This window comes from Antedon mediterranea, chromosome 3 (genome assembly GCF_964355755.1).
Source record: "Antedon mediterranea chromosome 3, ecAntMedi1.1, whole genome shotgun sequence".
In the NCBI taxonomy this organism is placed as follows: Eukaryota; Metazoa; Echinodermata; class Crinoidea; order Comatulida; family Antedonidae; genus Antedon; species Antedon mediterranea.
Genome location: NC_092672.1, coordinates 14634347 through 14657452, shown reverse-complemented (window position 1 = coordinate 14657452; position 23106 = coordinate 14634347). Strand labels below are relative to the sequence as shown.

General features: G+C 33.7%; 1 protein-coding gene across 1 annotated transcript in view; it reads left to right on the top strand.

The window, feature by feature from the left end:
- Positions 1-23106, top strand: part of LOC140044943 (exosome complex component 10-like) — a 35793-nt gene that overhangs the window by 8678 nt on the left and 4009 nt on the right. Inside the window, exons 8-18 of the mRNA XM_072089655.1 lie at positions 3994-4137; positions 7661-7851; positions 8055-8211; positions 8790-8870; positions 10607-10725; positions 11257-11368; positions 12124-12274; positions 12509-12681; positions 13779-13895; positions 16880-17050; positions 20358-20490. Coding sequence (XP_071945756.1) covers positions 3994-4137; positions 7661-7851; positions 8055-8211; positions 8790-8870; positions 10607-10725; positions 11257-11368; positions 12124-12274; positions 12509-12681; positions 13779-13895; positions 16880-17050; positions 20358-20490 — 1549 coding nt within the window. The remainder of the gene's footprint in view (positions 1-3993; positions 4138-7660; positions 7852-8054; positions 8212-8789; positions 8871-10606; positions 10726-11256; positions 11369-12123; positions 12275-12508; positions 12682-13778; positions 13896-16879; positions 17051-20357; positions 20491-23106) is intronic.

Genomic DNA, 23106 nt, shown 5'->3' with positions numbered 1-23106 from the left:
AAATTACAAAAAATACAGATGGAATTGAAAAAAAAAACATAAAACGTACATTATTCTATATATTCATCACATAAACCTTTTTTAACATGATTTATAAATGATTTCCGATAAATAATACTACGAATTTCAACTGAAATGTTATTCCATAAATTTGGTCCTTCAAAACTAATCCTAAACTTCCCTAAAGAAATCTGAGCTTGAGGTAACGCTAAATTATAATCATTGTTAAATCTTGTACTATAAGAGTGTCCAATAGATGAAAAATAATCAGTTAGTGTATGAAGAGTTCGCTGTACTAAACAAACTGCCATAAGTAGATAAAATAAATTAATTATAAAGCATGATTAGAGTTTTTCTAAGAAAAGCATGTTTCAACCTAAATAACAAACCAGCCTTTTCTTAATTTATGCATTAATATCATAAGTACTTTTTTTAATTATTTCATTATTAACAGTCAATGAGCCCTGTTGAGTAATTTGTTTATTTTTAGACTGGAAAATCATATAATTAGTTTTATCAAGATTAATTGTCAATTTGTTTGCGTTGCACCAATCTATGACTTTCTGGAATTGATTGGAATAACAGTCAGATCAAGAAGATTGTAAGCAAATGAATGAAATAAAGTAGTGTCATTTGCAAATAAAAGAAAATCAAAAAAATTAAAAGAGTTTGGAAGATCATTGATATAAATTAAAAACAGAATAGGGCCAAGGACCGAGCCTTGATGCACACCACAAGTGATAGGTAATTTTTCAGAGGTGAAGCGATTTAATGAAACAAATTGTTTTCGGTTGTTTGTTGCATTGTCTCTAAAACCATCATGAAATAATTTTGAACGTAAAATGTTATGATCAATTGTAAGGCTTTACGAAAATCAATAAATATACCAATTATAGATATTCCCTTATCAATATCAAATTGAAGACTGTTAACTAATTAATAAGTGACAACTTGCTATAATTTTCTCTAAAGCCATATTGATGATTGTAAAATAAATTAAATGTTTCAAAGTAATTTGCTAAACATTTATTATATAGTTTTTTAAGAACATTGTGTAATACTGGAAGAATAAATATGGGTCTATAATTTCCAAGATTGTATTTTGCACCTTTTTTGAATAATGAAATAACTCTTGCAATTTTTAATGCTGAAGGAAATTTACAAGTGTTAAATGAAAGATTAAAAATATATGTTAGTTCAACTTTACTTTATTCACATCATCATACATAAATAGTACAATACAATAAAATGTATGTGTGTGTGAAAAGGAGCCAAAAAATAGCTTTCGCTAATCAAGGTTTGACTCCTGTCACAAAAAATAAATTAGTCATAATGCATACATTTTCATCTATCAACAATAATTCAATAAGAAAGAAACAGCAACTATATAAAAGAAATAACGTAAACAAGGGCTAACATTAATGTTTTTGTAAAAGTAAACATTTAACTTCATTTATAAATTTAAATCTAGAAGAGGTACATTTTATAACTATAAGGGTAAATTATTCCAAAGTTGAGCTCCATTAAAAGAAATTCTAAATTTACCAGCATCTGTGCGAGCTTTCGGAATTGCAAAATTATATCTATTACTAAATCTGGTACTAGCATTATGTGTAATTAAATAAAAGTATTCCACTGTTTGATGTGGTGTTTTGCCGTTAATTTGGTCATGAACAAACTTAACTATACTTAATTCGAATAACTTAAAAACATCTAAAATACCCAGATCTTTAAATAATGGAGAAGATGGAGCCATAAAATCAGAGAAAGTTATACATCTAAGACACATTTTTTGGACCAGTAAAATAGGATAAAGATGCGACTTATACGTGCTACCCCAGACTTCTAAACCATAAGTAATATTTGATTGAATAAATGATTTATAAAGCATAAGTAAAATATTACGGGGTACAATATGGCGTAAACTAAACAGAATTCCAGATTTCTTTTTTATCCTATTTTTAATAAAGTTTATATGGCTCTTCCATGTGATGTGTTTATCTAATTTAACACCTAAAAACTGAATTTCATTGACTTCTTTAATCATAACATGTTTGTAATAAATATTGTTTGATTTATTAATAGTTTTATATCGGTTACAAAAAATAATATAATTAGTTTTAACTAAATTAACAGTTAATTTATTAGCGTCACACCAGTTTGATATTTTTTTAAAATGATGATTTACCATAGACAAATCAATATTACTGCCTGCAAAATTGTGATATAAGGTAGTGTCGTCAGCAAATAAACGATATTCAAAAAAACTGGAAGAATTTGGTAAATCATTAATATAGATTAGAAAAAGAGTGGGTCCAAGAACCGAGCCTTGTGGAACACCGCATTGAATTGATAACTGATCGGAGCTTTGACCGTTCGAAAAAACAAATTGGGATCTATTTTTTAAATAATCAGTAAACAAAAGTAACGGTTGCCCTCTAATACCATAATAATATAATTTGGATAACAAAATTTGGTGATTAATTGTATCGAAGGCTTTAGAAAAATCAATAAATATACCTAGTGAAGACTTATTATTATCAACTTGATAAAGAAAATTATTAGTTAGATTAATTAGGGATAATTTTTCACGAAAACCGTACTGGTGTTTAAAGAACAAATTATATTTTTCAAAGAAGATAATAAGTCTGTTATTGATAATTCTTTCAAAAATTTTACTAAATAAAGGCAAAATGGAAATTGGACGATAATTACCGGGGTTATCTGTATTACCTTTCTTAAATAGAGGTATTACTTTTGCTACTTTCAAAGCAGTGGGGAAACGACTATGTGTAAATGATAAATTAATAATGTAGGATAGCGGCATTGCAATGACGTTTGCAGCTATAACAATCAATTTAGCCGGTAAATCATCATATCCCGCTGATTTTCTAATATCAATACCTTTTAATAAATGAAGAACTTCGTCATAACATGTAGGGTTTAAAAAGAAACATTTGTCAAAAAATCAGAATACATTGATGTAGATGCAATTTTCTCTGCAAGGTTGGGACCGATGTTAGTGAAATACTGATTAAAGGTATTTACAATTTTTTCGGGAGTATCCTGAACTATTTCATTACCATTATCGTGTTTAATTATTAATTTTTCAGGTAGGTTGTGATTAGATTTGTTTTTCCCAAGAAGATTATTGATAGTTTGCCATGTTTTCGAGGAATTATTCTGGTTGTGTAAAAATAAAGTAAAGTAGGGGAATGGATATAAAAAAGAAGCAGCAATAGAAATTAGTTGTGATGGAATATTATCTGAACCAGTACCCTTTTTCGAATCTAAAGATGAAATTATTTTTAAAACTTCATCATGACTTGTTGGTTCAAGAAAAAACAAGTTTAAACAAGGTTGACCTAAAAACAAAGAATAATTAGAACACTCTTCGCTAAATTAGGGCCAATGTTGGTAAAATATTTATTAAATTCATTAACAATTGACAATTTATTGGTATAATTATGCGTCGATACAGATATATTCTAGATATGTATACAGTAGCAAACTAGTTATTAACCTATGTCATTAACGTATGAAAAATCTATATTAAAATAGCATTTAATTATTATGTGCAATTTGCATAAAAAGCTGACTATGCAATTGTGTTTAATAATATTTTTTAACCTACGCATGGAACATTGTTTTTTGTCTGTTTATTTTTTATTGCGATCCTATGAGAACTCTTGTCTTGCTATGCATCCAATCAAGAAGAATGTTATGTTATGCTATGTGTATGACTATTGGAGTGGAATTGTTGCCACTTTTATAAAGGATAATGAATTAATTTACTTATGGTTGTCCTTGACACAATTTAGCACTAATAAACATATGATATACCTCACATATTTTAACGATGTGCATGTTGCGCTTGCTTGTATAACTTAACTCGAACAAAATGACAAGATTTTGTTATTACCGGTATTTACTATTTTTATGTAAAATATAAACTATTTGGTATATCATAAGATAACATTTTTTTTTTAATAGGCTCATATGTATCGCTCATATCTGGGTTTTGTATGTTTGATGCAGTTATCAACTGGTAACCATGACTACCTTGTGGACACCTTGGCGCTTCGTAGTGATATGCACATTTTGAATCAATCATTCACTGATCCTACTATTGTCAAGGTAATTTTTCACAAACTAATTCAATCCATTCATAACATTCAGGAAGGACATTTACCATATATTGACTGCTCTATTTAACTATTATTAATTCACAATATGGCCGTATAATATTTTTATTGCATTTAAATTAACTGACGTATTTCATAGGTTTTATTTACAATAGGCCTGCTAGTACTATCTAATACTGCACTAAGCCTATAGATAGGTACTCTGTACAAACTCAAAGGTGCGTAGTACTTAGTGGTTCATTTTTTTAAAAAACATTAATCTCTAGACTTTCGGCCTAGCTAGCTTGGCTGAATAAGTATATCGGGCGTAACTGTTGTATGTTCCCCTTAATTCATTGAGAAAAATGGTATTTATAACAAATTACGATAGACGCATGGCAAATCAATGTTTGTCTTTGGATCACGATAAAAAAAACAATGCACCTTGTAGGATTGTAATAAAAAAACAATACATCTCGTGGAATCTCGATCAAAACACAATCCAAGGCCAATTCAGTATTTTTCAACTGACCCACCTACTTTATCACTAGTCATGTCTTTAATGCTGGAATAAAATAATTGTTATAATTTCGTTTGTCCCAATTTTGAGTTCCCACAACCAACTAGCCATCCGAGCCTAAAGGAAGATACACTATTGTTAGCCTGGATCTGTTTTTACTAGCCATTGTACGCCGAGGCGGTATTAAATCGAAGCCTGTCGTTTTAAAAGGGTCACCATTTGTATTAAAATATGAGACAAAAAGTTTTAGTTATTCTAGAGACTTGATTTTGAAAAGTGTTTTGATGTAAAAACAATGAATTTTATACAAAAACAAAAACAAACAGCTGCAGTTGTGTCAAAACTGGTACTCGCCATAACAACATTTTAGTAATTTGCCAGATAGCATACCAGGACCAGTTGCTTATTTCACCAGATTCCCAGTGCTGTATCTCCATATCCTATCTATTTCCGAAGTATCATATGAATATTTGGTAATATTACATAGCCTATACATATTATTCCAGCATTAAAGACATGACTTTAGCAAAAAACTAGTGATAAAGTAGGTGGGTCAGTTGAAAAATACTGATTTGCGATTGGACTTGGATAGGGTAGTAGTAGGTAGGACTAGGTGATATTTGACTTTTTTTTTTATTATACATCTTGAATCACTGTAATAATAATCATTTTTTATATAGCGCTTATTGCACAATGCTTCTAAACACTTATTATTTAAACACATTAGGGGCCGTGTCAAAATTATATTACTCTGTGTAACGTAGAGAACACAAAGTTTACCGCAGTTAGCGCACTAACACTTCTAAAAGATGTTCGTTTATGCAGAATCTTGTGGATGTCGTTTTTGGCGTTAATACAAGCCTTTTTTAAACAATAAATATCCTGCATAATTTGATTACATTCTACTGTTACTACTATTTATACTATTATACGTTCAATAACAAGCCGCACGCTCTCACCCAGACCATGACCAGACAGCGGGCACACCCTGTCAATGTCTAAATATAACGTGATGTTGTTGGAAGTATACACGCATGAAGTTTGTTGTTGACTAGGCTAGCAGGATGAACAAGGCAGCGCTAATAATTATTATTAGCTGAAAATATAGTTCTGAAAAAATATCCGTGTACTGTTTTTTTCTTTTCATTAAAAATCATTAAATAAAATAATTACATTTTTTATATATTATAAAAATTATATTTTTTGTGCGGCTCATAAAGACACTTGGTAGAGGGCTGTGTGTACACAACATCAAATAATGGAATTGTTTTATATAAAGATAGTTCACATTAAATACATACACTATTCAATACCTTATAGGACGGTGCAGTACTAGGACCGTGAGAAAATTGTGATTTTTATTGTAAATATATTTAGATCAGACATAATGAAAATAAAAATAAAACTGTATTTTAATTTAAAAACAAAACCATTACTACACTTTACTAAATACTAAGAATAGCAGTGTGTACGTATAGCAAGAGCCTTGCAGCACGGCGGTGACGGCCACACAACTGGGAATTCCCCTGTTCACTGAACAAATGTTACTATCGGTGTACTCTACTGTACTACCGCATGTTGTCGCTGGAAAAAAAACTTTTGTTCAGGCTCCAAAAATGGGAATTCCTCTGAATTGAAAACAGCAGAGACACACGTAACATATACTGTATGTATTGCAAAATGTTCAAACTGTTTACCGCGTGTGCCGTTTTTTTATTATTCAGTAAACGAAGCAAACGATTCAGTAATCACCTCAACATTGGTTATTTTTATATTATTTACCGTAAATGATTTAACAATGGGTTGAGATTTGGCAAAAGAAATGTTCATAAAGTTATTTTTTTCACTATTAATTATCATATTATTGTCTTTGGTCCATTGTGATAGTTCGTTTAATTGATCTTGAACATTAGGCGGGGTTTTCTTGTTGTGAATTCACATATTGACAAATCATCTACATACTTCCACCGATTTGGGAAGTCTCTAAGCGAATTGTTAACCATTACTTGGAAAATTAAGGGACCCAGTTTCGTCCCCTGAGGAACTCCGCAAGTTATTCCTTGCCAGTTTAAAAAACCGCCATTGAGTTTCACTCTCTGTTTACATTCGCTCAGAAAATCACAAATCCACGGCATCAATTCAGGTTGAACTCTAATATCAATTAACTTCTTGACAGCGATTGTATGATCTATTAGGTCAAACGCTTTACGAAAATCAACTGCAATAACCGTTGCTTCGTGTCCCGGTTTATCAAGACCTTGAAGTAAATAGTGTAACATGCTAGTAAGATAGTGACTTGTAGACGCTCCTGTGCGATTTCCAAATTGCATTTCGTCTAATTTAGGCGCAATCTTGGGTTTTATCCATGACGAGACAAAGTGTTCTAGCATGCGTACAAAAATTGGTGTAATGGATATGGGTCTGATTTGATTTAAGTTAACCGGTCCTTTCACTTTAGGAAGTGGGGTTATGGTCGCCTCTTTCCACTTGCGCGGGACTATGCCTTGCGAGAGTGATGCGTTGTAGATGTCAACTAACGGTGATGCAATTTCAAATGCAAATTCTTTGATGACGCGAGGCGGTAGATCTCCCGGGGCAACTGACTTGACTTTTCTGAAGCTGATGATACACCTGCCAGAAGTTGAGTGTCGGTGCATAGTCACAAGGAGGGTATGCTGGTAGACTATTAGTTTGTAGGGGTTCAATCTTCTGGCATATATTCGCTAGGTGGTTATTTATTAGTTCGCAAATTTTAAGAGGATCGGTTTCTTCAGTTTCTAGATTCAACACCGATTTCTTTTTATTCGTACCGCATATTTGGTTAACTTTTTTTTCAAGTCTTGATCTAACTGGGTACCCATTTGTACACCTGGGTGGATAGAGGCAAACGTAATTAAAGTAAGGATACAAGCAATAAGGTGAGAGTGGGATTCTAACCATGATCTCACGAACGTTCAACACACTGCGCCACAGGCAATTTAAAGAAGCATGAAATAGTTAATTATTTCCATTTAAGGTTTTTCATGGTGCTGATATGGATATTGTGTGGCTGCAAAGAGACTTTGGTGTGTATGTTGTGAACATGTTTGACACAGGGCAAGCATCCAGAGTGCTGGGCCTTGCTAGACACTCATTAGCTCATCTATTGAAATTGTACTGTGATGTAGAAGCTGCAAAAGAATATCAGCTAGCTGACTGGAGAATAAGGTATAGATAGAAAGAAAGCAGTCATTAATACATTCCAACTAATGTATAATATAACAAAATATTCTTCTACTGTTTATAAAAATGGAAACAAATTCCAAATCTTTGTTTCCTAATTAGACAATGTTATTATTTTGATATTCTTATAATATATCTTATATTATTGAGCATGACAAATAATAATTTTGGCTATTAAATTCCTCAAGGCCCATTCCGGAAGAAATGAAGAAATATGCTCGTGAAGATACACATTATCTTCTGTATATCTACCACACAATGAAAAACTTGCTCCTGGAACGTGGTAACAACAACAACAATTTGTTGTTGTCAACGCTTGATCGAAGTAAATTAGTCTGTTTAAAGGTTAGTTCAGTATAGATTTGAATGACTATTTTACTTTTTACTGTGCCCTTCTGTCCCAGTTGGTGCTATATGGCCTGCCTGTTTACAGGTTGGCTTTGATCACTACAATAACTACTAAAACAAATTGTTCAAGATGGATTATGTTTTATTTGAAACAAACTGTTATTTATCAAAAACAAGGTATAAATTTGTACATGGTGTGTTTAAAACTACAAATACTATAAACGTAATGAAATTGTATTGGGTTTTATATTGTTCATACTTAAGCTCTGTCTACAGTCAATAGCCACCATATGTGACCTAGTACCAGGTTACAAGGACCAATTCCAGTACACTATCACACTTTTTCGTCAAACTAGTTTGATAGTGCAGACAGAGCTTGAATTAACTACTCATTAATATATACATGAGATAGCTAAAAACATTTTGGCTTATAGGTATCGTTTTAAATCGTTTACATCTAACACCTGAATAAATAATAAATATTTTAAAAATCTGTGTGTTATGAAAACAAGAAAATTAGAAGTTAGAAAAAGCCAAATTTCAATCAAACATCTTGTATTGTATTTTAAATATAGCGGTATGAGAAACCTATTTTTACTGAAGACTCGTACCTGCACACATACAGAAGGAGTCGTAAAACATTAAACAGAAAACAGGTAATAGCAACCATTACATTTTGTCTTTAGGGCGTGTGGCGCAGTGTGTTGGACGTTGGACTACCGATCGTCAGACCTAGGTTCGAATCCAACTCTCGCCGCATTGCTTGTATCCGTAGGCAAGATACTTTACTTACGTTGCCTCTCTCCACCCAGGTGTATAAATGGGTACCCAGTTAGATCTAGACACATCTGCGCTGGTTACCGGCTGCATTATGGGAGTATGTTTCCATACGTGTTTGATCCCAAAAAATACTGGGGTAATAATGCTTGTAAAGCGCCTTTGAGCATGATTACTCATGAAAAGGGCGCTATATAAATCTGGTATTATTATATATAATATATTTAGTTGCCATACTTATAGCATTGAGCATCACAGATGTAGCCAACCTTTGTCTGTTTAGCAGAGTAATATTTCCAAAAAAATGTATACTCTATTTTGATTTAAGTTGCCAAATTGAAATAAAACAAAATATTTATATATATACAATTAAACTTTTGGAACGATTCTTCTCAATCTCCAGATCTCATATTTTGACCCCCATGAACATCGCAGATATTATTAAGAACACAACGTTGAATTGTAGGCCTTCAGACAACTACCATCCGGACAATTACTCCCTGGCAATTACCCTTCAGACAATTACCATCCGGACAATTATTCCCTGGCAATTACCCTTCAGACAACTACCATCTGGACAATTACTCTGGCAATTACCCTTCGACAATTACCATCCGGACAATTACTCCCTGGCAATTACCCTTCAGACAACTACCATCCAGACAATTACTCTCTGGCAATTACCCTTCAGACAACTACCATCCGGACAATTACTCCCTGGCAATTAATTACCCTTCAGACAACTACCATCCGGACAATTACTTCGTGGCAATTACCCTTCAGACAACTACCATCCGGACAATTACTCCCTGGCAATTACCTTTCAGACAACTACCATCCGGACAATTACTCCCTGGCAATTACCCTTCAGACAACTACCATCCAGACAATTACTCCCTGGCAATTACCCTTCAGACAACTGCCATCCAGACAATTACTCCCTGGCAATTACCCTTCAGACAACTGCCATCCAGACAATTACTCCCTAGCAATTACCCTTCAGACAACTACCATCCAGACAATTACTCCCTGGCAATTACCCTTCAGACAACTACCATCCAGACAATTACTCTCTGGCAATTACCCTTCAGACAACTACCATCCAGACAATTACTCCCTGGCAATTACCCTTCAGACAACTACCATCCAGACAATTACCCTCTGGCAATTACGCTTCAGACAACTACCATCCAGACAATTACTCCCTGGCAATTACCCTTCAGACAACTACCATCCAGACAATTACTCCTTGGCAATTACCCTTCAGACAACTACCATCCAGACAATTACTCTCTGGCAATTACCCTTCAGACAACTACCATCCAGACAATTACTCCCTGGCAATTACCCTTCAGACAACTACCATCCAGACAATTACTCTCTGGCAATTACCCTTCAGACAACTACCATCCAGACAATTACTCCCTGGCAATTACCCTTTATAGACAACTACCATCCAGACAATTACTCCCTGGCAATTACCCTTCAGACAACTATCATCTACCAAATTCTAAGGTGTGTTATCCATGATAAAGTTAAATAACACATTTGGATTTGAAATACAAGTGTGAAATGCAGTAGGACCAAATAAATCTAATACAATTTAAAATTACAGTTGTTTGCTTATAAATTGTTGTATGCTTGGCGAGACAGTGTTGCCAGAGTAGAAGATGAGAGTATAGGCTATGTCTTACCAAACCATATGCTTTTTCAAATAGCTGAAAATCTTCCAAGGTAAGGAATCATGAAATAAGTATTTATAATATATATGATGTAGTTTGACGCTACATATATTACTTTGATATGTAACCTGTTTTGTAAACATAATTTAAAAACCTCCCTTAATGTCCTGAACACTGGCAGATGTCCTGTTCTTTCTTTTAAAGGAAATAGAGTATAACAATTGAAGAACAATTAAATTGAAATTAAAATCCTGAAATTTTCATTAAATGCCAATTTAACAGTAACTGTAGTGTAAGCAGTAAACAAAAATATAGAATGTATGTTATTTATTTAACATCTCAACACAAAATGCAGGTTGGGAGAAGCTGCATGCTTTTTTTTACCTCTCTGTCTGTGTAAACATGTTGTTTCAAATGTGCTAACAAATTCTTGGTAATTTGCCACATAATATGTGTATTAAACTCAATGGAGATCAAAGTGATACAGTAAACTGCCACAAATTGCTAACTTGTCCTCAATGCAAGTGTGTTTGTACATCTGTATTCTTATCCACCTTTTAAAATAGTGCTTTTTTTTTTACAGGGAATCTGAAGGCGTACTGGCATGCTGTAACCCTACACCTCCACTAGTGAGGCAGTATTTAGCTGAGGTACATGGTATTGTTGTACAGGCTAGGATGCTACAAACCTCTATAGTAAGATGACTTTCACCTTTCTGCATTTCTTATTTCAAATGATCTTGTCCTTTTTTTTGTCATATTTTTTTAACTATATAAAGGCAGATAAATACTACATAATCATTCCAAGTCATAGATGTCCACATAGGCCTGGGCCTAGTACATATGCAGAATAATTTCTGTTAATAATTCTATAGTTTACAGTTTTCATCAAAAGAATTTCCCCCCCTATTTTTGAAGATGTTGGAATGATAGTAGGAGAGCTTCGCAGAGTTTTGACGTTATATAAATATCTTAATTGATAAACCATTGCAAGCTAAATTGTATGGCACGCTGGTATTGCGTAATGCCTGTCAAGCTAGAAGTTTTGAGTTAGAACCACAACATATTTAGCATTTTTATTTGCTCAGTAATGGCAGATGCGAGTTGCTCCATGATTATCAAAGTCCTTGAGAATTCACTGGATTTTATATGTCTAATGATGGGGACACGAAAATTACAACTATGATCCTCGGAGCGGTGGTTATATGATGTGGTTTTAACCAATCACGTTCACACAATAATATAGGCTATGCAATATATAAGTATATATGAAATTTCTTATTTGAGTTTCTCCAGATACAAGGTTTTAACTATTAATTTGATTCATATTTTGTCAACATACTTTGAATTTTGCTTTGTGTAAATAAAATAAATGAATGAATGAATGAATAATACTGTAACTAATGTAATAAGTATAATATAAATAATAAATAAATATTTTTATTTTTCAGTCACAAACTGCAAATCAAGACAATTGTGTCACCACATTTAAACCTCGAAAGATAGAACCATTAGAGAGTCTCATATACTGTCCTCATGACACTACTCATCTGGAATCATGTCATCAACATCAATCTGCTGACGAGGGAACAATTTCTGCAGGTATAAACAAAATAATTAACATTTAATTTTACCGTTTACTGTTAATTGAACAGATGATCTAAAATCTTTTATCTCAGCAAACATGGTTTCCACTAGAATAATTTAACTGCATGGTTGACGTACATATTGTTGATTATCTGAATTGTTGCTAATTCAGACTATGACTTTCCTTTAATACAATCTATCTAATTAAAAAAAATTAAACTATTTTCATTTAATCCATGTTTTATAAAGAAAATGGTATGTTTCTTGACGGAAATGGAATTAATGGGCCGCCAGTTAGAGTGGCAAAACCTGTTATTACTGCTATTGGTAATCAATCACAAACTCAGATTTACAAGCAATCATTAGTTGTGAAGGAGAAATTACGGCACATTTTGACAACTTTGAAAAGCCCCTTTGAAATGGTAAGGATCTGTGTTATTTACTACACACAATTAAACATCTGTATTTAATGGTGCTTAATTTAACTGGAAACTGAAAATTTTGATTGTGGCATGTTAAAAGCCCTCATGGATCCATGGCAGAATGAATGAATGTTACAATTTTGCAACAGCAATCACAGCAATGAAACTATAACATAAATTACTTTGTTGTCAATCATCTTCCAATATATGAAATAATAATTTATTGGTAATTTATAATACAATACAAGCATTAGGTAGTGATATAGACAGTAGATATCTTTATTTACCTCCGCCAAGGAGGTATATGTAATCGATCGCGTGTGTTTGTTTGTTAGCAGGATTACTCAAAAAGTAATTACAAGGTCTTTAACAAAATGAATGTACAGATAGATATGTGGTCAAGGACCATTCCATTACATTTTGGGACCATTTCGGACCACGGTCCCAATTCTGGACCACTTTTTAGTATACTTTTCAGACCTGCTAGTGTTAAAAAGATAGGACAGAATTTTTCAAAAGCCGGCGAGCAGTCTTAAAGTAACAAGTAAACTCAAATTGAATTTTCTCGAGAACTACTTGTCCAAAAAACTTCATTTTTGTACAAGAGGCAAGAGTTATAATTTGTGATTTGTAATTTTAAAACATAATTTGATTTAATGTGCACGTTTCTTGATGCGAGTAGTTTACAAAACCTATTTCTTTTCAAATTCACTCGTTTGATTTTCGCGTTGCTGTTCTATTGTTAGTCAACTGAAGGTATTGTTAATTGAAAGGCTTGTTACATAACCATTACACCAAACTCGCATACACATGCTTGTAGTGAAATTAGCGTAAATCGCAAACAGCAAAGACACACACAAATATATATATATATATTTGTTTTTTTCGGACAAATCTGATGTAGGAGAATTTTACAGTAGGCAGAGGTATGCACTCTCGGAGTGGCTTTCTAGTTTATAAAGCAATAAAAGTGTATACATTGGAGAAATAATGTTAAACTCTTTTCAACCTTATGTCTTCACAGGATAATTTCTTCAAATAGCCTTGCAAATAGAAACTATATCTAATTGTTTTATCATTTCTCTTTTTTAAAAAAGTATTTGCCTTGCAATAAACCTGGACAAATTAACAGCTTCTTGTTAGCAAGCAATAAGATTGTAATTCCTGATGTGAAGAAGTCTCAACATACTACTCCATTATCCTCAAATACACAAGTAAGTTCTTTTTATTATAATTCACTACGTTTGATGTCCCATGTGTTTGATGGTTGTGTGCGTATATGGTAGACCATCAACTGTAGCTTGTATTATTTCATCCAGTTCCACTACATGATTTTACCTGAAACACTATTGGAAATATACAGTAGTCAAAATTAATCGATAAATCACTGCGTAGGAAAACCCATCAATGTCACATGTGTTGACACCAACAAATTATGGTGAATATATATTTATCACTTGAAATATTTTCTACTTGTTTGGAAATTTCAGTGATTCAATAGCTAAGATATCAATCATATGTACATAATATGAGCCTATCTTTAGATTACTGACTTTGTTTCTTCAACAAATAATACCAATTACAAAGTATATATTGATTAACAATAAAAAAACAGTAAAATATACATTTAAATCACATGAACAGCTTCAAAGTCATAGTAAAATTCTAAGTATACATTCATATCTTCAAATTCCGAGTCTACAACACCTAGTTGATAGTTAGACTACTATCGCTTGCTAGCCTACAACACCTAGTTGATAGCTAGACTACTATCGCTTGCTAGCCTACAACACCTAGTTGATAGCTAGACTACTATCGCTTGCTAGCCTACAACACCTAGTTGATAGCTAGACTACTATCGCTTGCTAGCCTACAACACCTAGTTGATAGCTAGACTACTATCGCTTGCTAGCCTACAACACCTAGTTGATAGCTTGACTACTATCGCTTGCTAGCCTACAACACCTAGTTGATAGTTAGACTACTATCGCTTGCTAGCCTACAACACCTAGTTGATAGCTAGACTACTATCGCTTGCTAGCCTACAACACCTAGTTGATAGCTAGACTACTATCGCTTGCTAGCCTACAACACCTAGTTGATAGCTAGACTACTATCGCTTGCTAGCCTACAACACCTAGTTGATAGCTAGACTACTATCGCTTGCTAGCCTACAACACCTAGTTGATAGCTAGACTACTATCGCTTGCTAGCCTACAACACCTAGTTGATAGCTAGACTACTATCGCTTGCTAGCCTACAACACCTAGTTGATAGCTAGACTACTATCGCTTGCTAGCCTACAACACCTAGTTGATAGCTAGACTACTATCGCTTGCTAGCCTACAACACCTAGTTGATAGCTAGACTACTATCGCTTGCTAGCCTACAACACCTAGTTGATAGCTAGACTACTATCGCTTGCTAGCCTACAACACCTAGTTGATAGCTAGACTACTATCGCTTGCTAGCCTACAACACCTAGTTGATAGCTAGACTACTATCGCTTGCTAGCCTACAACACCTAGTTGATAGCTAGACTACTATCGCTTGCTAGCCTACAACACCTAGTTGATAGCTAGACTACTATCGCTTGCTAGCCTACAACACCTAGTTGATAGCTAGACTACTATCGCTTGCTAGCCTACAACACCTAGTTGATAGCTAGACTACTATCGCTTGCTAGCCTACAACACCTAGTTGATAGCTAGACTACTATCGCTTGCTAGCCTACAACACCTAGTTGATAGCTAGACTACTATCGCTTGCTAGCCTACAACACCTAGTTGATAGCTAGACTACTATCGCTTGCTAGCCTACAACACCTAGTTGATAGCTAGACTACTATCGCTTGCTAGCCTACAACACCTAGTTGATAGCTAGACTACTATCGCTTGCTAGCCTACAACACCTAGTTGATAGCTATACTACTATCGCTTGCTAGCCTACAACACCTAGTTGATAGCTATACTACTATCGCTTGCTAGCCTACAACACCTAGTTGATAGCTAGACTACTATCGCTTGCTAGCCTACAACACCTAGTTGATAGCTAGACTACTATCGCTTGCTAGCCTACAACACCTAGTTGATAGCTAGACTACTATCGCTTGCTAGCCTACAACACCTAGTTGATAGCTAGACTACTATCGCTTGCTAGCCTACAACACCTAGTTGATAGCTAGACTACTATCGCTTGCTAGCCTACAACACCTAGTTGATAGCTAGACTACTATCGCTTGCTAGCCTACAACACCTAGTTGATAGCTAGACTACTATCGCTTGCTAGCCTACAACACCTAGTTGATAGCTAGACTACTATCGCTTGCTAGCCTACAACACCTAGTTGATAGCTAGACTACTATCGCTTGCTAGCCTACAACACCTAGTTGATAGCTAGACTACTATCGCTTGCTAGCCTACAGCACCTAGTTGATAGCTAGACTACTATCGCTTGCTAGCCTACAACACCTAGTTGATAGCTAGACTACTATCGCTTGCTAGCCAGACTACTATAGCTTGCTAGCCGTATAGACACAGCAAGCATATGGTTTTCTCTCGCCGCGAATTTGACTAAATTTTATCTGTGTGATTGATAATGCAGTTTTGAAAACGTATATTAAACTGTTCATTAGATAGGCCTACACGTAATGATAACGGTGATTACATACAGTACATAGGCTATGCTACGATAATTAATAAATAAAAATAAATGTAATTTCTTAATGCTTAATGATTTCATTATTCTTTCTGCACAAATTTCAAACCAACTCAAATGAGAGCCTGGCTGTGTGAGTCGTGGCATGGCAGAACATGTGTTTACTGACTGACTCCATCAGCAAACAATGCTGTTTGCCACATTGCCAACTTCTCTGTATCATAATGCCAAAGATCCCTGAAATTTGCAGGTCTTTTCCGATTTTCCCCGACCTGAAAATTGGTTATTTCCCCCCGAAAATCTGGATGATTTAGGCCTAGGCTAGCTAGGCCTAGCCTTAGAGATTTTTCATCTAAAATAACTGAAATTAAACAGCATTTTCTCAAAACAAACATGAAACAATGATGTACGCTTAAAGACATACTTTAATTTTATTTCAAACGTATTTTATACATTGATTTCCATTCACTGCATGAAATAAGTTGGCCATCAACATGATGTTACATCCAGTTTACCTATATGTAAACATTTTTTATTTTAGTCTCCTTATGTTTGGAGGTTGAAAAAAGTGGAAGTGCAAACAGCAGTTGAAAAAGATAAGAAGATTACAACACAAAATGATATAACAAGAGAGTCGCAACAAGATTCTGGAGAAGTTCAGAATATGGATAAAGAAGATACACCACTTGAACCATTACGGAAAAAATTTAAGGTATACAATTTTAGATCTGCTACTTAGTATTGCTCTGATTATGGCGAGATAAGTTTCTTGTCTTCACTTGTATCCTATTTTATTGCCACATGTTTTGGCTCACTCTCAGTAAAATTCTGACATAATCCATCTGCAGATAATTGTCGGTCATTGATATCAACCATTGTCAAGCAAGAGACACCTTAATTTACCTAATGAGATGATGCGTGTTGATTATAGTTTTTTGCAAAATCTTGTTCAAATCAATCAATCAATCATTACACCATTTCTCTTTCCTCGTCTTTATCGTTTCAAAATAATAAATTAATTCTCAGTATATCATAATGTGGTTTAGAATTTTGTCTGTGCCTATGATGTTTATTTGTACCACACTGAGAGTGTTAAAAAGTCGCTATCCAATCGAGTTTGAACAATACCATGAAAGCCCCAGTTGTCTAATGGTTAGGACATCTGCATATCAAGCAGAAGGTTCCGGGTTCGACTCTCGGTTTGGGACGACTTTTTCTCATTCTCACGGATTTCCTCAACCTTATCGTTTAAAATTAATTAAATTTCAGTATATCACCGGGCAATTTAGAATTAATGTTCTTTGCCTATGATATTTATATATATTTAATTTGATTGGTTAATTATGTATCACATGCTGTTCATTATTAGTTTTTGTATTCAAATTCTTTATTCAAATCACACTCAAGATTAACAAGGCCATATACATGGCTGCAGTCGCGTGCTCAAGTTTGTTTTTATCGACCAACCGACCAAAATTGCTGAACATGTTTAAAATGTTTAAAAACATTTACATTTTTTTTTATTTACAAGTGTGTAGCCTGTCACTTTTGACGTGCTTGTATAATGTAATTTCAAGTTGGAAAGTGAATCAAATATGATGACATAATTAAAGAAAGGTTGTAAAACAGAAATTGGGCAAAAAGATTATTAACGTTTAACGTGCAGTGCACATGCACAAATCTGCGCACTCATTGCAATTTTTTAAATGCTTAAAATTGCCTGAAAATAAATTTGACAATTTTGAAAATTGTATGCGCGCGTACGCATGCGTTATATGCGCTACGCACGTAATTGTTTTGACAAGTACCAAATTTTATTTAATTGTGATTCATGCTTCTGAAGATATGATAACAAACAGGATTTCGTTAAATCGTGCGTAGACCGTGTAATTTTTGATTGCGCACCGTGAAAAACATAACCAAATCGAGTCCTGGTCATAAGGAATATATTCTGAAAAATTGACTTATATGAAACTGATATTAAGACAAGGCCATATACAAGTTAGTGTTTACCGACCAACCAACCGACCAACATAGTGAGCTGTATAGTCGCGTTGCATGCGACAAAAATACACTGAATTGTGGCAATTTTATAATGCTGAAATGTGTTTTTTTTTTCAATTCATACAAAACTGAACCAGAAGTCCCAAGTTGAAAAAATGAAATTTCAGGTAAACAATAGGGGGCGTGCTATAATAAGCCAATATTAAGTTTTACAAAAAATCTAGAGCATACATCATCTGGGATATCCAATATCAAATTTACTAGGCCTATCTACCACCGACTATGTTCAGTAATAAACAATGGATAATGTCACCTTTCCAGTGTGGTATAGCCTAGCCACCTAGGCCTACGATATTTTTTTTAATAAGTAAACTTTTTCTCCACTGTTCACTGATATTTGCATGTAAACAAATAAAAAAAAAATTAAAGTCTTTTTTCACATCGTGGGTGGACATCGGCCGACTCGATTGTGACTACAGTACATTTGACATTAATACAACAATACAATTTCACAAGTTTGCTTGGCTTGCAGCAGTTGATAGATGGCTGTTAATAATAAGCAAACAATTTGATACTGACTTCTTTTGCATAATCTCATCAGAAGGTACCAATTGAAACGGGTTGAAATATAATTGAAAGAGGTTATTCTGCTCTGATCAATTCAGTCAGTAGTATAATAAATTAAAAAAATTAATAATGCTAGTAGACTAGATATAATTTAGGTATATTTGTGACAAATTGGGTACCAGTTGGCATTGGTAAGGGTGGGGTTTGTTTGGGTACAAGAACCAGGACACAAGAGTCATATTTTAGTAGTAGACGGCTTTAGCCAGTAGTATGGTTCCTCACCTAGGTCATAGGCCAAGATCAGACTAGGACTTGGCTGAAAACTTGCATATATCTAATAATAGGCCTGACTTCATGTACTGTATCACCAAAGATGATTGGCCAACTCTTTAATGTTGAAATATTGCTAGAATTGCACTCTTGTCAACAATCGCGAGTCTGACTGACAATCGCAATTGCCGTTATCGTTTACCTTCCTGTAAATCACAATCACAAGTTGGTTGTTAATTCAATTCTTTTTCTGTTTTATTTATTTATTTTATTTTATTAGTTTTGGCAACACAAATACAATCATTAACAAGAGCAGCTTGATTTCGCAATGGAGTGGCAAAAGAGGCCTAGAGCTTCTGTCGCCGATTAGGTGTGCCACTCTCGACATTATTTTCAACATTAATTTTATTAAAATAATCCATTTTTTCACGCTGCTGCTCTAGCCAGCTACGTCCCATGAGGACTACTCATTCATAAGCTAAAGCAAGCAGCAGTTATAGTATCTAAGGCCGACAGTTTTGCGACTTTGTAAACTCTACTATAATTTATAGATCCCAGCTGCTGGACCCAAAAAACGTCTGGGAAAAGAGAGTCTATGAGGGCTCACGGTTGATTTTGGATTCTCGCCCTTTGATTGGTTGACAGACTGGGAAGAATTTTTGTGAAGTCGCGTTGTCTCTAGAGGGTATTCAGTTGCATGCCAACAGGTTGAGGTCACACACACACAGCACATTAAAGTTCAAAATTGACCATTTTTTAATTGGGCATGTGAATCATAATTAAAGAACTATCTTTGATTTGTATGTATTTTGCGATTAAAGGACATCTTTTTAATAATTAAGAATAAATGTATCTGAAGAAAGAACAATGATTAATTTTAAAATGTCGAGCAGCGTTTTTTGTAAGAAATATTTCTTGTTTATTATAGGTTATTCAGATTAAATTCAGATTATAGTGTAATAACAGGGAATATAATTGAATACTCAATGTACATGTGTGTATTTAAATACCATTATTTCCTATGTTCTACTTCATTTATGCTGTAGGTCATGCAGTTTACTTTACTTTAAATCTATGTTATGAAAAGATATTGCTTATAATAATGCTTATGTCTATTTAATGTATACTGTATTAAAATGATCTGTAAACTTCAATTTTGTATACACATTTTGTTTTAGAGTAAGAAGAGGAATCCAATAGCATCTTCATCAAAGACAATATTGGAGAAATATAAAGATCATGATACACAAAAGCCAACAGCATTCAAAGCCTTTGACTACAGTCAGTCAGACTATAGTGTATTCTCTTCGGGTAAGTTTATTCAACCAATTGTTTCAATATATGCAATGTTCATAACCAGTGTTACTTTCACCTAATTTGCTCATTGTTTATGTGTTATGCTCAAAGAAGACATGCATTTTAAATTAAAAAATCACTTGAAAATGGGTTGTTTAATGCAAATATATTGAATCTTATATCGAATCATAATGAACGGTGTCCCCAATTTGATGAGGAAGCAGATGAGTTGTATATATGAATTCATGTGAAACCTTTACCTATCGGATGTTGCGACATAATCATATGGCCACTCAGATTGTTTTTTTTTCAGTCATAGGTCATCACATTGAATAGAGCTCTTATCAGATCTGTGCCTGATTTTCTCTTTTATTTTGTGTTCTTTGAATCTGTGTTCTCTTTTTAAATAAAAGATATTACAGATCACACTAAAGGGTCAGAGGACTAGATCGTTGCTCACAGAAACCCAACATGGACTTTTGGTTGGGATAGGCCTACCTAGATATAATTTTGATAATTCGTCACTTCCAGATATGGAAAAAATATTCCCAGAGCATACTTTATTTGTGTTTTCATATCATATTTATTCAAATAAACGCCCAGGTTTGAATAAACGCCTCCCTCAAATAAACGCCTCAGGGACATTTTCTAGATTTTTGCTGTTAATTGTTGACCAAAACTAAAACAACTAGGTATTTTGGCTAAAACCTCTGCAAACAGTACACTGGTATTTATGATGTGTTTGAAAGGCCAAATTATTAACTGAGTATGCAATGCTGCATAATACTATTATTAGGTAAAAATAACTTTATAACACACCTGAATAGATTCTTGTCATTTGATTGGAGGATTGTGGTCACATGATAATCATTATACAGTAAACTTCGCCTAAATGCCAATTTACACAGACAAGCAGTAACTGTAAGCAGAAAAACTCATCCTATGTAGAATCTGTATCTATCCTGTGCTCCGGGTTTCCACCCAACCACCCAATCGCTCTGCATTTTTGGTAATTTTATTTATTTATTTATTTACAATCTCATTCAACAGCGGGAAAGCCGCAACTTACAGAATGGAATAAAATATAAATATATATAAAGGCCTATACAAAACAAAGTTATACCATCTTACTAATTTTATTACAAAAACAATTGTAACGGTCAAAAAAGAGATCAATAGAATTATCTTTAACAACACAATTATTAAAAAAAAGACAAATACGCGAGATAATCAATTCTTGGTAACACTGACCCGACAATACAGAACATAAAGTAGATTACATTTAGAATTACAAGTACGACAACCACCAGCTTTAACATAAAAGGAAAACAAGGAGATAAAATTACAATTGAAACGTGAATTCATACACTTATACAAAAACGGTCATGGATTCTATATATTTGTTTACCACTCGTCTGTGCAATTTTGCCTTAAGTCGAATCTAAATGGGACTGATATATGCGAACCTGCAAAACTAGACATACTCGCTAAAGGTTACAAACTGCTAAGCCTAAATTTTAACAGAAATGTGTACTGGATTTTCTTTTTAAATTAAGCCGTTTGTTTTACTTACTTACTACTTAGTTTGTTTATCGAATTGCATACATTTTCTCGTTTTTTTTTGGCATGTTGTTGTTACTGCATGATTTGTGACTTTGACGACAGAAATCACTGAAGAATGTGTGTATTTGTATCTAAAAAAGACGCGACTTTTGAACAAATTTTAACTTTCGAATTTGACCTACAAGAATTGGAACTTTCATAAAATTCTTGGTATTTTAACCTATTATTATTTTTGTATTGTATAATAGATAATGCTAAACAAATTGTGTAGAAGTAATGTTTGTATTTATTTTTATTTGCTTTAAATGTATCCTTATATTAGCTATAGTGCCCTCTGTATTGATTAGATCTGTGTCATCAGCTGCAAAAGACACCTTCACCAAGTGCAATGAACCGTGTCATGGATCAATGTTTATATTCAACACCTTTCTAAAAGTGCAGCGTGTTTAATAAGATTACTTTTGGTTGTGAGAGATCATTTAAAAGTACAAGGTATCCATAATACTGCCTGACGAGAGATTGCAATCAAGATTGTCTGTAAATGGTTCATTGACCTCAAACACACTCTGCTCTTTAATTTCACTTGCGGAAGTACAGAAATTTATTAACTTATACTATGGATAAAATAATATTTTTTCTATGGTTTCTATGATTTGATTTTTCATTAGTTTTATGGTCAACTTCTTCTTCCAGACACGAAGTATTTGAGTATTTTTTAAGCAAATTTTGTTAAATGACATTCCTAGATCATCAGAAATGGTACTCTTGCACATAAAATTCATGAAAATGGCACCTTTATTTGGTCAGAAATGACACTCCCATATATAGCGCAGCAATCAGCAAATTGATGGTAAATTTTTCCGCTGGTATAAACACATGTGACATAATGTTTTTACGTATATTAGATGTGCGTGTTCTGTGTGGGGACCGCTAATTGTTCTTCAAATAGAGTCGACAATGTTTTGTTTATATTAAATGCGTACCAGAGACCATGTGCACGATAAAACATTCATTTTTTTATACCACACCTACTTTTATTTAATTAAGTCACTGCTACAACAAAGACTA